This window comes from Ambystoma mexicanum, chromosome 6q (assembly GCF_040938575.1).
Source record: "Ambystoma mexicanum isolate Mex_15411 chromosome 6q, UKY_AmexF1_1, whole genome shotgun sequence".
Taxonomy (NCBI): Eukaryota; Metazoa; Chordata; class Amphibia; order Caudata; family Ambystomatidae; genus Ambystoma; species Ambystoma mexicanum.
Window position 1 is genome coordinate 1,578,675,631 of NC_090937.1, and position 17,800 is coordinate 1,578,693,430.

The 17,800-nt window shown below is 46.4% G+C and overlaps 1 protein-coding gene across 1 annotated transcript in view; it reads right to left on the minus strand.

Moving 5' to 3' along the window:
• Positions 1–17,800, minus strand: part of EXOC6B (exocyst complex component 6B) — a 2,452,465-nt gene that overhangs the window by 855,679 nt on the left and 1,578,986 nt on the right. Inside the window, exons 17-18 of the mRNA XM_069632299.1 lie at positions 16,775–16,909; positions 13,847–14,026 (exon numbers count right to left, since the gene is read on the minus strand). Of these exons, the coding sequence (XP_069488400.1) occupies positions 13,847–14,026; positions 16,775–16,909 (315 nt within the window). The remainder of the gene's footprint in view (positions 1–13,846; positions 14,027–16,774; positions 16,910–17,800) is intronic.

Sequence of the window (17,800 nt, forward strand, 5' to 3'; positions counted from 1 at the left end):
CGAATTCATCTCTGAACGCCGTATCTTTCCACAGAGAATCGTTGCATCTCCATTTTGTGTTCTGGGGGATGCGTGTCGCCCAGCGTATCTCTGTCAGCACCATATCGTGATCCGACCACGATATTGGATGTATGTCTGCCGCAGCGGTTTCTCGTAGTAGGTTTTCGGACAGGAACACGTAATCAATTCGTGTGAGGGTTCCGTGAGGAATAGAGCGGAAGGTGAAGCCGCTGTCTGTGGGGTGTAGATGACGCCAACTGTCAATTAGCCCAAATATCGAGAGTGTCTCCTTCATCTCAGTGTCCTCAGTTAAGCGTGATGGTTTAAGTGTGTTTGATTCACCTTGTCTATCTAGCGTGGGGTCCATCCACATATTGAAGTCTCCTCCAAGAATCGTTTGCCCCTTTGCCATATTGAACACCTTTTCAATCGCTTTGCGGAGGAACCTCTTTTGGCCTTGGTTGGGAGCATATACTGTGGCCAGCGTGACAGACTCGTTTTGGATGAGTCCTGTGATGACTGCCATTCTTCCCTCCGTGTCTATCCACGAGCTTTGGACTGACATGCGTAGGTTCTTACGCGTTACAATTCCTACTCCAGCTTTTTTTGTTATGCCGGAGCTCCATAGGGTATGGCCGATAAGTCTGCCTGGGATTGCCCTCTCTTGACCTTTCATGTAGTGTGTCTCTTGGATAAATAAGATGTCAATCTTGGAACGCTTAAATTCTCTTGCGACTAAGGAACGCTTCGTAGGGGCGTTTAGGCCTTTAACATTCAGTGTGCCTATGCGTAAATGATCCGTGTTATGTATGGTTGCCATTAGAAGATGCCGAAGAGGATTTCGCTATTCTCGGTGCCTGTCGCGTTGAGCTAGTGGTTTTTCGTAGCCATGTGATCGAGGTGTGCTCCTTGCCACGTTGGGTGATTGCTTTTAAATCAACTCCTATTTTCAACTGTGTCCTGCGTTCTGTAAAAGGAACCTGTAAAAGTCCAACTTTTCTGCCCCAAACTCCCACCCTCCCACCATAAACAGAGTGTCCCTTTGTCGGGTCACCCCTAAACATTCCCCCCCGCGGCGTCCGACGCAGTTGGTTTGACAGCATCCAACTGTTATCGAACCACCTGTGTGAACCGCACAACAATCGGTCCGTTTTCAGTAAGAACGCATCATATCTCAAACTTTCAAGCCCCCATATCGAGTCATTCGATGCCTGGGTGAGAGCGGCCTTCCATCTCACCGATAAACAGATAAACGGCCCTCCCCGACCAGGTCTATTCGACATTTCAGTCATTTCCCCCCCTTTTGATCCCACTCTGTACCTCAAGTCTCATGGCACCACCCATCAACCTCTTACTTGGGTCCAGTTCAGGAGTCTGCGTGGTGAAGGTGACACCCAATTCGCTTCTGTCTTTCAAGGTGCCTCTTCATAGTGGGTGTGTAATTCAGTGGAGAAGTCAATGTTCCATATCTGGTGAGGTGTTCATTCTCCTGAATTTCCTCGACCCCTGCATTCTTCGTCTCCGAGGACCTTTAGTTTGCCAAATTTCTTCCGGGTTCTTTTTTGTCGGGATGGGAGTCCCATTCGTCTGGGGGCCCAGTAGTTCCGCTATGGCGTTGGAAATGTCTCTTTCTGTTATGAGTTTCATCTTCGTGCCGTCCCATTCGAACGCTAGCGAGAATGGGTAGCCCCATCGATATCTGGCACCTTTTTCTTTAAGGAACTTAGTAATTGGTTGGCATTTCCTTCGCATCGCTAGTGTAAGGGAAGACAGGTCTTGGAATATGGAGATGCGTGACCCCTCCAGGGAAATTTGCGGTGCCAGCCTGGCTTTATCTAGAATTCGAGCTCTGTCTACGTAATTGTGGAACCGGGCCAGGATGGACCTCGGGCTACCAGGTTTTCCTCCCGCTCTGTGGATCCTGTCAATTTTGGGTGCATCTATGCCCTCATCTTCGAACAGGAGTTTCAGAATATTATGCAGGGTCTGCTTGAGGTGTGTCTCCGATTCTCCATCCACTTCCGGAACGCCAAAGACGCGTATGTTGTTCCGACGCTCTCTGTTTTCTAAATCATCGACTTTCAGTCGGAGTTCCTCCTCTCTGCTTTCGATGTCCATAAGGCGATGATCGACCTGCATTTCAAGGATGCCCGAGGAGGACTGGTTATGCTCAACCTCCTCAAGTCTTTCCTCCATCTTATCGATTCTGCCTGTGATCTTGTCGATCTTATTGCCTATGTCCGCTCTCATCCCTTTCATTTCTGAAAGGAGGTCTGCAATGTCACCCCTGGTCAGCGCCGCTTCTGGGTTTTGGGAGGCCATGGTGGGGGGTTCACGGAGGGGCAGTGCTTCGGTTAGTTGATTATAGCGAAATTTGGCCAATTTCTGTGAAAAGTCCATAGAGCTGAAGTAGGCCCTTGGTCTGTCTAGCGGAGTCCCAATATTGCTGGAACGGGTCCGTAGTGCGCGTCGAAGGGACTCTATGTCGCAGTGTCGTTTCTGAGGCGGATTGTCCTGTGAATTTGAGGAGGGCACATGCCCCAAAGTTTTGGGGGCCCAACCCTCAGCTCGTCGGATGTCGCGGTGTCGCGGTGATCCGTGGGTCTCCCCACTTTATGTAGGCCCGGAACCTCCTGCGGCCGTCTGCACTGCTGCGGGGGCGTGGGGTGCCCTGATCTGAGGAACCGACCGTGCGTAGTCCGCCGGGGGGGAGTGTCGCGGGCTCTCCCGCAGTCCGGGGGCACGCCTCCGCGCACGTCCGGCGCCCCGATGTTCGAGGCCTTCTCTGCCGCTTCTGCTCTTGCTCGAGGCTGTGTGGCGTGGGAGGGCTCGGTATGTGCTCCGTGTCGTTGCCGCTTTTAGTCGCTCGATGTTGTCCGCCTAGGGCGCAGGGCCTACGCCGGGATCCTAGTAGGCGGGGCTTGCGTTGGGCTCCGCGCGTTCGCGCTGTTTCGATGCGGCGATGGGGAAGAACTGCAGTCGGTCGGTTTAAGGCGAAAACACCACCGAATCGCTCCAAATTTTTTGCCACGGGTGGGGGGCACCTTCCAAAAGCCTCGTCTCGAGTCTCAGCTGTGGGGGGGTCCTAGAAGTGGGGGCTCAGACCTCTCATAGGACCTTCGATGAGCGAGCTCAGACGGGGCACGACATCATCCGTGCGCCCCCTGGTGGCCGATAGACCGATATTTTTTAAGACTGATAGATCAAACCTTAGAATATGGTTTCAATACTGTAATACATGGGGATGATGAATTAGTGGATGATCTATGCATTTCACAACAAAAATGGCTATTTAGAAGGGCCTCACTTGCCAAGAAGCTGATATTGAGAGGTTGGAAATCGTGGTTGTCACCCGAGGTGGATGTTTGGACGTATGAAATTATTTAATTGGCTGATATGGAAAGGGTAATTTATTGTGGGGAAAAAAGTTGTTCTTGTTTGAAAAGGTTTGGGGGAAATTCCTAGATATGTACTAGCTCTGATCTAATAGATTTTTACAGAAAATCGGGGGGAGGTGTATTGGGGTTGTAATTTTTGGGGGTTAAGAATTGTTGATGTTTGTAAATGATTTCTGTGAATTGTTTGAAATCTTATAAATTGTGAATAAAAAAAAGAACATATTTTTCTAACAGTTTTTTCATTGAGGTCTGGGAGTACCCAAGCACTATGACAATTTGTGAGTGAAACATGTGCGATCAGCTTTAAGGAAGAACGTTATTACGTTTAACAAGGGATGTTTAAACATGAATCTTAATAGCGCTCCTAAAAACTACGCTCAGAGATGAATGAGAAATTATTGAACTTAACCAGCTATCTAAAGTAGCCCGGGAAAGTAGAAAATTCCAATATTGAATTCAACCATGCCTAAAGATTCAACTGTCGACAGCTCATCTCTGTAATAAGCTTTTGGTGGAGTGGCCCAAATGAGAATTCTTTGTACCCTTTCTGTATCAATACCGTTAAATATCGAATGCACTGTTTTGTTTATCTGCCCAGTGCCTAAAGACTCTAGGGAGAATACAATCATTTTCAGTTTGAAAGGACAAGAAATATAGACAAAATATAGACAAAAAACTATCCTGCTGTGTAGGATAGTTAGGCTTCCAGGTAGGCTTGTTTCTCCCTGTACGCTGGGTGTTACTGTTCTGTATTTTAGAGGAAATGCCTGACACGCCAGGGTGTACATTTGATTGCGATGTTTGATATTTTGGCTTCTATTTTCCCATTTAATGATGACTGCATTTATAGGCCCCTTTCATGTACTGCAGCTGATGTACTTATTGTTTTCTTTTTAAATCCAAATTAAGTTATTACAAAAGTACTGTGTTCCAATAAGATGAAACATTGCTTCTATAAAAAAGAAAAAGCAATGGGCCTACCATAATAAACTACTACTATATGCCATGGAGGTAGGCATGGGCTGTGCCAAGGCAATGGTTTATCAGACCTCTCCATATAACCAAGAACAGGAACAAGTATCAGCATTCATTCATGAGAGAGTAGATTTATCTTGCATAGGTTAAACAAACTGAGGCACTAACCACATGTCTAGGAGCTCTGTGTACTGAGTGGAAAAGTATAGATCGCATTAGGGACATGCCCAGGAGACCAGTGTACGCTGTGCAATGTCATCCAATCCCAAACAGCAAGAATCATGTCATGCCTGCAGGCAGACGTCTAATGGGAGCAGGCGTCTGTGCATATGGCAAGGCTTCTACATTTTAAAAGTAACATACCAATACTATTGTGGTAATTCTCTCCTTCGTCTGAAGGGCCATTGTCAGTCTGTAAAAATGGTGCACTGAATGTATGAGTGATCTACAAGGATGCATTCACCTTAATACAATTATGGTAAAAAAACATTTGACTGTAAATGCTCAATCATAGGGTGAAGTAATGTTTCTCATAAGAATGCCAACCAAAGAAAGCTTTTAGCTCGTAGTATAAAAAAAAGATGTGTGAAACTTCCAGGTTTAGGTAAGATCAACAAAAACTACAGGGTACCTTTCTAACACCGATCAATAATTTAGGACCCAATTCAAGGCATTTGTTTTGTGGCATCCCAATGCTTTGGCAAGTATCTATTTTATTTGAGCGCAATACTTGATTCTCAGATCCCACTACCCATCTCAGTTCTACCCCTGAACCCTGCATGTAACGTCCAAACGGGTCACCCATGTACAGCACTCTGTTGCTTCCCACAGCTAGGGCACTTTATACTGATAATGCATACATATATGCATAGAATATACATGGCTCCAAGACGCAGCAGAGGGTTTTACGGAGAGAAACTGTCAAATATGAAGTACTGTGCATAGAACAACGCATTGTGAGAGGGGTCCGGTGAGACCAGATCACAGAAACGAACACATTATCTCTATGTAATGTTTTTTCTGAGGGAGGCTCCTCATCGATGACATACTATCTTCCAGTGCATTTGATCTTCGGAAACTATTTTGCCATCAAGGGAGAGGCCGGGGGGATGGAGGGGGGGGCGCAGAGTGGATTCCTCTACGCACCGTACAGCACATCAGGGGAAGTATAAATGGAGGCGCCATGACCGCAGTTCTACTTTTCCAAAGCACTCTATTGCCGAAAGGCCGCCCAACTAATGAAGCTGTACTAGCTATCCACCAAGGGCGGCATATTGGGGTGGCAATGATGAATCTGTGGGAGGAACATCCATCAGAAAGAACATTACAGAGAGGTAAATCATGTGTTCTTCTAATGGATTACTCACCCCCACTGATTTCTCATCTATCACAGACTTCCATGGTAGTACCTGAATCTGGAGGAGGGAGGAGATCAGGAGGACACCATCTGTACCAGAAAACAGGGGCGTAGGAAACACATAAAATCTGGGGGGGACAGGAGACATCTTGGGGACTTTGCTTTATTTATTTATTGTGTTTTAGTCAAAGAACTCGATTTTTCACAAAATTAGTATTAAAATAGCAGTACGTATTAAATTACAAATATCACTGTATAAAACAAGAGAAAAGAAGAAAAGAAAACAGAAGAAAACAGAAGAACATTAAAGGATGCAGCAGCAAAGAACGTGTCTTTGTATTTGTAATGTATTTTGCATTTCTGGATTTTTCATCTGACTATGCTCTCATGGTAAGAGATAGCAAATAACAATTACTTCCAGTGGGCCAGAGCTAGGATGCCAGCTTGTTAAGAGGCGGATCACCTGTAAGTGGATTCCTCCCAATTAAAGGAGTTGAAGCCTTTTCTACCAACTTTTCTACCAACTGCAAGTTTCTACATTTTTGTGTGGGGCAAGGGGACGTGTGCGTTTCTTGGAATGGAAGGATGGGGGTTTCAAAGAAAGAGGAAATCTTGTTTGTACCTCTGAGTAAGCCCTGTAATGGGAGTAGAGGGACCAGGTGTGTGATGTTGCTGCTTTGACTGTCCTCGGGGGGGGGGGGAATCTGGGGGTACAGCAAACAAGGAGGATGAGCGATCGCAAGCCCACCCCCTTATAAGCACTCCCCAGGTCCGCGGCCGGATGTGTCGGACCCGGGGGATGCCTAGTAGGTGGGGTGTATGTGGACTCAGGGGAGTGGCCAGAGGGGCAGCACGCTATGTGGGATGCCCCTCTAGCGCCCCTGCAAGAGCCGGGCCAGCCTCTCATGATGAGTCTGGTCCCTCTTACTCCATCTCATGCTGGCTTCAGAACCTAGCCATTCTTTGCCTTTGTTATTCTGAATGCAGAGCTGGACTCTGTTCCTTTCTCGTTTTACTTACATTTGCTGCAAAGCCTGATCTATTTGATTCTCTCGGGTGTCTTCTTTTCGGAAATGCATGGAGTTCCCTGATTTCCTTCGTGGCTTTCGACACCCTAGGCCCAAATCTGTAGGTTGTCTCCCCAAACCCTTTGGGGGTTTCCAGTGGTTTAGCCTTTTCCCTTTGCGCCCAGTTAGGTGCACCCACACATGTGAGGTACTGTTTACATCGGGACACCTGTGGGAACGTGGGAAGGTAGGACATGTGGTGTTGGCAGCGTGTTTCGGTAGGAGGCAAGAGGGAAATGTCTGAAAATTGTAGTTTTTTTCACCAAATTTCAGACTTTGCCGGGGATTGTGGTTAATACATTCTGGGGCGATTCGCGCAAGTCAGATCTCTGTGGATTTCCACGGGTGTCCTCTTTTTGGAAATGCATGGGGTTCCCTGTTTTCCTTGGCGGCTTCAACACCCTAGGCACAAATCTGTATGTTGTCCACATGAGCAAAATCTGTTCTGCCGAAAGGCTTGGGGTTACCAGTGGGTTAGCCTTTTCCATTTGCGCCCAGGTAGGTGCACCCACACATGTGAGGTAACGTTTTCGTCGGGACACCTGTGGGAACGCAGGATGGTAGGACATGTGTTTTTGGTGGCGTGTTTCATTGGGTTGCCAGAGTGAAATGTCTGAAAATTGTGGTTTTTTCCACCAAATTTCAGAGACATTTCCCTCTGCGCACCCACCGAAACACACCGCCAACAACAGATGTCCTACCTTCCCGCGTTCCCACAGGTGTCCCGACGAAAACGTTACCTCACATGTGTGGGCGCACCTACCTGGGCGCAAATGGAAAAGGCTAACCCACTGGTAACCCCAAGCCTTTCGGCAAAAGCAGATTTTGCTCATCTGGTCGAAGCCACCAAGGAAAACAGAGAACCCCATGCCTTTCTGAAAAGAAGACACCCGTGGGCACCCCCCGTGGGCACCCCCCTTTCCACTAAAAACATCCATGGGGGTTTAGTGACCCCCAAACCCACCAAAAACAAGTTATTTTTGTTTTTGTTTTGCCTATTTCCTAGGGGCAGATTGTGCTAGCAATCTGCCCCCAGGGAGGACTACATGAGATGCCCCCCACCCATTTGGGGTGGGGGGAGAGCGCCACCCCCCTTGCAAAATCCTTGGTGACTAGTGGCCCTACCCGTACCCACCCCACCCAAAACAACGTTTAAAAAAATAATATTTTTTTTGTTAGCCCCCCTTCCCTGGGGGCAGATGATCACCCATCTGCCCCCAGGGTATTGCCCCCATGCTTTGGGGGCCAGTGGGGAGAGGGCAGCTTACATAGTAAGCAGCCCCTCCCCCCACTTCAAAAACAGATCCCTGCATGACAAATAAAACACATTCTGGGAGGGATAAATGATATTACATCCCCCCAACTTAAAATTGTGGGGGGGATTTGCCAGGAAAGGCTGGAGGGCCGCTCTGCCGAAAGAGGCGTTGTGCCCGGAAAGGGGATACAAGCAGTGATGTTTGTCTGGCTGCCCCTCTGTATGGGAGGTGGCAGTCAGACCTATGGTAGAATGTGCCCTGAGACCTTCAGAAAAATCTTTCCGAGCCATCAGCCATACCATTCCAAGATGCAGAGAATGATCCACCTTGGCATGGTCTGTTTGGTCACAGGCCTGCCAATACAGGAACCAGCAGAACCCACGATAAGCTGCTCATCTTTCCTGATGTCCCTCGTCCAAGAGACTTAGTTGAGGAGAGCCTGCACAAAGTCCAACCCAAAGGAATTGTTACTCTGCCTTGGAAGGATGAGATAGAGGAACACACACTGGATGATGAATCTTTTAAGAGAGATTGTGTCCGAGACCACCTTCGTGAGAAAGGATGATCATCTTCTCTTGGGAGACAATAGGGATATTTAACAGATAACATCTGGAGCCAACTCACATTAGGAGTAAGAAATCTAAGAGAACATGAATGAAAGGGCTCATACTGGTGGGAGGGCTAAGTCTCTCTGCTCAAGGCATCCACTATGACAATGTTGCGGCAAGATTGGCTGCCGTCAGACACGTCATTTTCCAGAGTCCAGAACCACAGTCAGATTATTTCTCTGCAAGGACCCCACACAAGGACCCCACACAACCTTGCTTGTTGAGATAGTGCAAGGCTACCTTGTTGTTAGGAAGGGCCAGTACACAATTGCCCTTCACAGATGGAAGGAAGACAACCAGGGCCTGATTGCCCTCAATTCCAGGAAGTTGATGTGTTCCCGAAACTCTGAGGGAGACCATAGTCCGCTCACCATCAGATGCCACATGGGCGCACCCCAAACTTACAAGGACACTTCGGTGACCACTGTTAGTTGAGGCCAGGGTTTCCGAAGCAATGCTACCCTCACAACAGGTTCTCTCACAGGGACCACGACGCAATGTCTCGAGAAACTATGCCCATGATCTGCAAAAGGCCCGACATGTTCCCCTGAACTGTGACCACTGGCAATTGCAGAGTCACTGAAGTGAACACATGCCCAGTTCAGACTACTTAAGTAGAAGAAGGAGAAGCCCTTAAGGAGAAGCCCAACCTGTGCAACAGGCTGCATTTATGGAACAAATGTAGGGACGCCTTGTCTAGGGAACGAGCTTGGACAAGGCAGTCATCCAAGTAGGGAAAGATATGAATGCCTTCTCTTCTGTGACAAGTTGCAACCAATGCTAGCAGTTTGGTAATAACCCTAGGTGACTAGGATGGACAGAACACCAGGACTTTGAACTGGCAGTGGTAATTGTCCACAACAATTCTTAAGCACATGGAATTAGGCACCAATCAGGACTGCCGATCAATGGCTTAGAGGATCTGGGGCAGAGTCAACATTTTGACTTTGTCATTGCACAGGTACAAATTCAGTAGCATCACAACAAAAATGGTGCGCGAGCCCCCATCCTCCTTTTGAACCAGAAAGTAAACTCAATACCAATCTCTGTCTCATTCCAAGTGCTGTACCAGTTGTATTGCCCCTTTTGCAAGAAGTCGATTAACCTCCCCCATGGATAGGAGTCGGAGGTAAAAGAGGGCTGTAGGAGGATGGTCTGGAGGGCATTGAGGGAAAGGGAGAAAATATCCCTGGTGAACAACATGTAAGGCCCAAGTGTCAAAAGTGGTGCAACACCATTCCAAGCCGAATGTTCTCCCGCCCACTGGGGACTGATTTAAAAAGAGCTTTAGGAGCTTTGCACCTTGGGCAGCAGACGATACCGCAGAGATTCCACCCCTAGGAGCAGTTTGCTCCCCCCCCCTTTGAGGGAACGCCAAGGTTGTGATTTGCCTCTATCACAATGGGCATATGAGATGGAGGGCCAGAGTCTACCACATCTGCTAACAGGGGACGGGGGCGGTTGCACTGATTGACTAATGGACTTCTCAATGGCCTTAGAGGTCTGGAACCTCTGTAATGACTCAGCAGCCTTAGCACCGAAAAGGTTTTGCCTGTCAAAAGACATATCTAGGAGCTTTGCTTGCAAGTCAAGAGCGAATCTGGAGGACGTCATTAAGGAATGCTTCCACACCACGGTGCAGTTAACCATTGTCCATACCACACGGTTAGCTGTGTCAAGTCCTGACTGCAAAATCTGACAAGCGGCCTCTCTGCCATCATGAACTAGGCCCTCAAAGCCCTCTCTCAGCCCACCCTCAGGTTGGTGCTCAGCTACCCCAGATATTGCAAACCAAAAGGCCAAAAGAAAATTTAGCCAAGACACAGGAGGTATTTATTGCTAAAAGCTAGACTGTTGAAGTGAAAACATTTTTTCCCCAATGCAGCCAACATTTTGCTTTCTCTATCCAGAGGCAGAGCAGGACATTTGGACGTTTTCAGGTTGGCAGTCGCAGCCTGAACCACCAAGCTCTCAAGGGAAGTATAGGTGAAAAAAAAGGCTGGGTCTGAAGAAGCCGGGTGGTGTTTCTTAGTCAAGTCTTATTCAACTGCAGAGACGAACACAGGCTTTTCCCAGGCTTCCTGTCCCAGAGCCTCACCTACCAGGTTGAAGGGAAGTAAGGTCTCCTCCCGAGGACCTTCATCCAGGATGTCCATAAGCTCAAATTGTACTTTAAACCTGGAAGGGCCCGACAATCAGAGTGTCTTCACCACTTTGGCTATAAGCTGTTGGAATGCGGCCTGCTTCCCTTGATTCTGTGCCAGTAAAATGTTTAACTCCATAGATGTATCTAGACAACAGACCTCTTGAAGCCAGCTCCAACAGTCCTTCACCCCCACAGCATGTTACTCTTCTAAGAAGTCCCTCACCTCTCAAGGGCATAGGAGCTCCACCCGAAAAAGGCACAGGGTCTCCCTCCTCACCGAAGAGATCTCCCATTTTCTACATAAATGCCACCATTAGAAGCAGGGTGTACTCTCAAGGAGCTCCAGCTCTATCTGCTCAGGCGGCACTTAGGTGGAGGGTGAGTGCCGATTGCCTGAAGCCCGAGGGAGGATCATGTTGGTGCAGGGATGGGGGTCATTGCACAGAGGAGCCGGGGCTGAGCCCTTAGGCGAGCAGTTGCAGTTCTTTGCAGGATCCCTGCCTGCTTGTCCAAGCAAGGGTTTCCTGATGGCGCCGCCTGTGCCAGGTCTTGGTGAAGAGTTCAAATATTTTTAGCTTGAAAGTCTCCCATTCCAAACGGGGTGAAGGATTTGGGCGGTAAATGTACCAGTGGAGCCGCTTCCTGGGAGTACCTGGAGAAGTTGTGACTCTTTTCCGAAGAGGAAGAAGAGTGGTGCCACAAGGAACTGCTCTGTGAACCTTTTGTAAGTGCCGCTCCTCCTTCCAGTCCAGGGTCTGGTCTTGCAACCAGGCTCTGCGCCATGGAACCTTTACCGAGATGTCTTTTCTTTTGCCTTGAGGCTAAAGTAAAAGATCTTTGCTATGCATTTACAAAGAGCCTTCAGATGCATCGACCGACCCACAATCTTTGAAGTGGTTCTCCTGCCCCAAACAGTAAAGACCAATCCAATGTGGGTCATCTGTCAAGCGCAGTCCTCCTAGGGCTTGAATCCCGAAGTATTCCAGGGAGTAGGCATTTTCGCATAACTCAGTAGCAGTGTTCCAGAAATAATCAGAATGTGGTAAAAAAGGAACTGAGGTCATGGAACATGGCACCTTGATACATACTGGCCCTGACATAATGTCTGACATGGGCACGTAGGGGAGTCAGGGCAGAGTTGCACTGTGGCCTCTTCTGGCATAAAGGTTCTCGAAGATCAACTGCGCTGGAGATAGATTATCAACGCTCTGGAATCCATGAGAGGAAGGAATCCATTCGAACAGCATATTATGGGGTGGATTACGGAGAAGAGACATCTCAAATATGACACTGATATAAAACACAACACTTTGTTTTTACATTTTTTTTTAATTATTGTTGCATTTATGGTTTGCAGAAAACCTTACACAACATAGTAAAAAAATAAAGAACAGAGATCACATATCAAAAAGGAAAATTAAAACATTGAAACATCCACATATTCAAAAGAAAAAAGAAAAAGAAGAAAAACTAAAACCTTTGACATTGCCCTATAGATAAAACAACTCAGACATTACATATTCCATTCTCAATATCCAATTCATTTGATAGAAAATGTAAAAAATGGTTCAAACACAGAATAAGAGATACGTTGGTGCCCCACAAGAGTCACCACCAAAACATGTTCATGAATGCCTCCGATGAGCCACCACCCAGCTCTTTAAAGCATAACATCTGCTTATTTTCAAAATATGGACATACCGTCACCAGATGTTTCAAGGTTTCATATGTTTCATTCCCACCACAAATCAGGCTCTTTGCAATGTTTTATTCTCTCAACAGTGTGGAACAGGTTGAGTCTAAAACGGATATATGTTATGCGTATTGTCTCAGATGGAAAACGTTGAAGATAGAGGGGTAACCATTCTTTAGAGTGTGCAAACCTCGAGTATTCCACATATGTAGCATAGGATGATGCACCTTCCAAAGTTTCGACCCAGTCAGCTCGAAAAAGACGAGTCAAAACCCCACCAGGTCCCTGTACCAAATTAAGCACAGAAAGCCCCACAGAGTCCAATCCCCCAATCATCGTGGTTCTGAACTGTGAGAAAAATAACGGTCTCAGCCTCCATCGCTGCATGCAATGCCTCATATATGGAATTTACAGGAGGAACAAGGATGTTTCTAAAGGTGGATAATTCTCTCCACCTAAGCCAAGCCTTCAAGGAAGTTAGGCAAAGTTCAAGTGCAATAACAGAATTGGGAACTGGCATAAACAAACCCAATACCTCCTTCCAGAGCTGCCTTAGATACAGTTGAGAAAACTACCCAATTCATGTATTGAAATGTCGAGACCATAGAGGATTGATGGTTCGAATTTGGCAAGATAATATTGCCGTCGAGGGAGCAAGGAAAATGTACACAATCACTAGAGTAGAAATATAAATTGGGAAATCAGTGTAGACGTCTTCTCATACAGACTGGTTTTCCCGAAATTCCATGGAGACCTTGTTAGAGAGCTTGTATCCCAATTAAGTCACCTCTATAACTTGCTGTACTTTTTCCTCTCCCATAACTCAGACTCTGGTTTTTGGTGGATTCTTATATAATTAAAATGCAAAGCACAGGGCAATTAAGTGATATTTCTAGAATTGCACACATGTTTTATTAAAGGGCAGCATTCAAACCCAGTCCCCATTTTAACCCTTCTCGTCACATTTGTTTAAGGCATCACCTCTCTAATTTGAAAGTAAATATCTTGGTGGGATAGAAAGCATAATTGTTCCTGAATTGGACTGCCCATTAAACCTTATTAGTACATTTTGCAAAGCAACCTAGATTTTGAAATTTTAAATGGTACCACTGACCGGCCAATCTTAAACAATGCAAATGATGCAATTTGCATGTTTTTGGTTAAAGATTTTATATCATCAGATACAATAGTTGTGATTTAAGTTGATGGAATTCTGTTATGCATTAGCAAGCAATAAGCAAAAATGAAAATATTGTAAATCTGTTCACGAATAACAAAAAATATAATGGAAGTTGGAATGACAACAAAAGAGAAGAGAATGTAGAATTCCCCCTTTTGCTACTTACAGGAAGATGGGTGAAAACGGCAAAGGTGCTGTTCAGAAAGGCAATGAGATCCACTAGATAATCACTGGCTCGCCCCTTGGATTCCAAAGCCATCCAATCGTAGTCAACAAGTTGCAAGAACTGGTCAATTTTCTGATTCAAATTTGTGTAGATCTCCTCTTCTGCTAGATGACGTGCGTCCTAAAAACACAAAAGAATATAGACTCTGAAAGGAAATTGGATCACCAGGACAAGCTGTAATAGAAGCTAAAAGCAACAAAAACGAAATGTGTCCACATTGTGAGAAATCAGAGGGTATTCTCCCAGTAGAACCTCTGGAATCCCTTATATAGGTGGCCAGGACACGGCCATCGCTGTTGGATCCAGTTCCTGGGGGTGGACCAGTGGGGGAGGATCACTTGCATAGGGGAACCCGGGGATATGCTCGGGAAAGCCCCAAGTAAGACGCAGTATTGTACCAGAGACGGTGTGACGGTCAAGATGTCGGAGGCTTTTGTGGGTTGTCTTGCATCTGCCTCCCTTCCTCTTATTAAATCTCTCGGGCCCAGATCCAACAACCCCTCCGCACGAACTCAATCTTCTCAGGTCCCAAACCCGTTTATACCCAAAAAGGATAACTCCCAGAATCATTGTTTCACCGGTCTCCATTTGAATACTCCCAGTCATTCTTCATCCTGTCCCTGTGACTGCGATCTTCGGCACTCCCAACTCACTCAGATAAAATACTACAAATCCCACAATCCCTCTGGTTTATTTCACGGCCCCTACCACTCCTGTCCCTCTGATTATTTTCCGAATAATCAAACCACCAAAACAAAACACTACTGTTCCCACCATCCCCTATGTTCTGTTTGCCACCTCTGTCATTGTTGTCCATTTTGTCCATCTCATTCTACCAACCGACCCCCCGCCCCCGTTTATAATAGCTCTGTTTCCCCCATCTTATCCTGTAGGAAATTCCGACCCTCCAACCCCTTCCTTTCCCAACAGAAACACTGTTTTACAAACGTAATAAAACTGTTTATCTGACAATGTCCGGATACGAAGGTCAGGCAAAGTCAGGCAATTAACTTGAACCATACACACCTGACGGCCCTTCCTTTTCCCCACAGGGATAAAAGGTGAAGCAAGAAAGCACAAGGCGAGCAAGGTGAGGAAGGCAAGCACAAAAGACTGCACAACGAGATGGATAATCCAAGATGGCAGTTCAAGAGAAGAGAAAGGTGGCGGGAAATGAGAGGGTGGCGAGGAGAGAAGTGACCTTGCCCTTTTCGCCCCAGGCCTGCGGAACCTTTGTGGAGTAAAATTTAAGACCGCAAACAATAGTACAAATGTCCTGATGCTCATGTTAACAGTACCCAGGGCAAGCCTATGCTGGCAAGGTGGAACAGAGGAGACTCCCGCGCCTTTGGTACTGGCCTGGACTCCAGAGAAGCCTAAAGCCAAGTGGTTCATCACAACTGGTGAGTCGAGGGGAGAATCAATAAGCACCGGCTGTGTTGAGTGAGAATCGCAAAGTGGCAACCAAGGCTAATGAACTTTAAAGGAACTGTTCGAAGTGTGAAGGGGGAGACCAGCTGCCGAGAGAAAGCGGCACCATGTGGGTGCTAACTCGAGACACACTGGTCGAGCCCCATATTGAGAAACTACAGAAACTAGAAGGCCATAGGAAGGCCCCCCAAAGGAATGCAAAGTGGTCATACGTGAGGGTCAAGCTAAAGCCCTGTACATTCGAAAGACTTTGATTCCTGAATTGCCATGAAAGCAAGGGAAGTGAATCCCAAAACTTGTGAACTGTATAAAAGTGAATATTAAAAGTAAGGAGGGGTCAGCCGAGAACCGGGGGACCCAGGGGAGAGCCACTATCACCCTGCTTGAGAGACATAGTAAATCTGGTGAAGGAAGGCTAAGAATCGAGAGGGGTCAGAGCCCGGGGAGGGGGATCCAAGGGTGAAAAGTCATCAACCCAAAGCAGAAGTTAAAAGAGACGGCAGGAGTGAACCCCAAGGAGGGCAGCCAGAATGAAGCTATCACCCAAGCACTAACAGTCAAGAGAGGCCAGAGCCAGGGTGAGGGAGATCTGAGGGCGAAGCTTTCCTCAGAACTTTATGTGAAGTACAATTGTGAAGGGTCAGCCCAGAAGAGGGAGACCCAGGGGTGAAGCCATCACCCTATTTTTGACTATTGGATTACCATTGAGAAGGGTCAGCCCAGAGGTGTGGGACCCAGGGGTGATGCTATCACCCTAGTGGAAATTGTAAAATACGATATGAGCAAGGCCAGCCCAGAAGAGGGGCACAAAGGGGTGAAACCATCACCCACATTGAACTTTGGAAACAAACTTTCATTTGTTAAGGAAACTTTTGTTTTGTTGTTTTAACACATTAGGCCCCGAAGGCAAGAGGCTTTCAGAGGAAACGAGACTTGGCCATCAACGCCATTGGAACTGTTGTCTCATGCTGGAGAAGCCCGATACCATACTGTGCTACAAGCTCCAAGCTCCAGGCTCCAGGCTCCCCCTGTGCTCAAAACGTGGGGATGGGAGATCCAGGCTACAGCCTCCTGATTTATTATTTGAGAACACTCTTTTCTTGAGAACTTAACCCCACATCCTTTGTATTTAGTGTAAGGAATTGGTAATGTATTTTCTTAGTATAGGCCTTTTTGTTTGACAACACCACTAGGACTGTCTTACTTTCATTTGATGATCGACACCTGTCTCGATCTTAGATTTAGGCTTTGATGAGGTGTTTTTGCAACACGCAAACCACTTGTATTGATTAATAATCACCTTTGCACTGCGATCACTTGTCTAACATGTGTCAGCATGAGTTTCTCACAATATGAATGTTTATTCAGATGCAAAAATACAGACCTATACCACAGTGAAATGCAACTAAGCGGGCCCCAATTGCACTAGCTCCTCACCTTGAAAGTAGTAAGGCCATAAAGCCTGGTTGTGTGGACGGTCTCTGGGAGAACATTGGTGATATTGGTAATGAACTCCTCAAGAAACTTGCACGAGATCTCCAAGTGTGTTGTATTAATGATAATCTGTACAAGCTGGTAATAGAAAAGGTCTCATGATTAGATGCATAGGGTTGTCAGAGATAAACAATGCACATTTGCAGATGTTACAGAATCATTTGTATCGACAGATTTTTGAGCAGACACAATGTATGCTAAAAAGCATAATGCAAAATGGTTAGGCACAACGACCCTCTTAGAGTGTTTCTTTCAACATAGATTAGTCATGTTATAAAAGGGCAGTAACATACCACAATGAACATAAGGAGAACATTCCCTCTTTTCACGTTCCCCAATGACTGCAGTTCAGCTAAATTGCAACTAACATTGTTCAGTCCTACTAGTATTCCTCCCTTTTACCAGGGATATTTCTTTTGTCAAGATAGCCTATTGCTCTAGGTCATATCTTTTTCTAGCCTATGTAGTACCCCTTATGTGTGGCCCCATGTAACCCGATTTGCCACCTGCCCCATCAATCTAGTAGTCAACTGCTGACTTTTCCTGGTGGATCTTGGATTAGTTGTTCCCTTATTATGTCCAGTGTGTCCGGTAATCTGCCTGTCTGAATGATGCCCCTAGTTCTTTTCCATAAAATGTTGCATGAGTCTCTGTAAACCCGTTACGTAGTTTATTATTACATGGTCTCTGAAAGAGCCAAAATAATGCAGTCCTCATGTAAGTCCACCAATTTCCCTTCACTTACCAACTTTGAAGAGGAGCCCAGCATGGCTAGCCGGATTGTTGGAAGGTAACCCAATAGACTAAGTGCTCATATCTGACATGAGGCCAGACTGCACTTCAAGTTTGAATCTCAACAGGACCGACTTAGTTGTTCATCCTTCTAAGGTCGATCATTAAAGTATCCTTACATTGGATATTCATAACACTTATCACAGCTGAAACTTCAATCCTGACATTAAAGTCTTT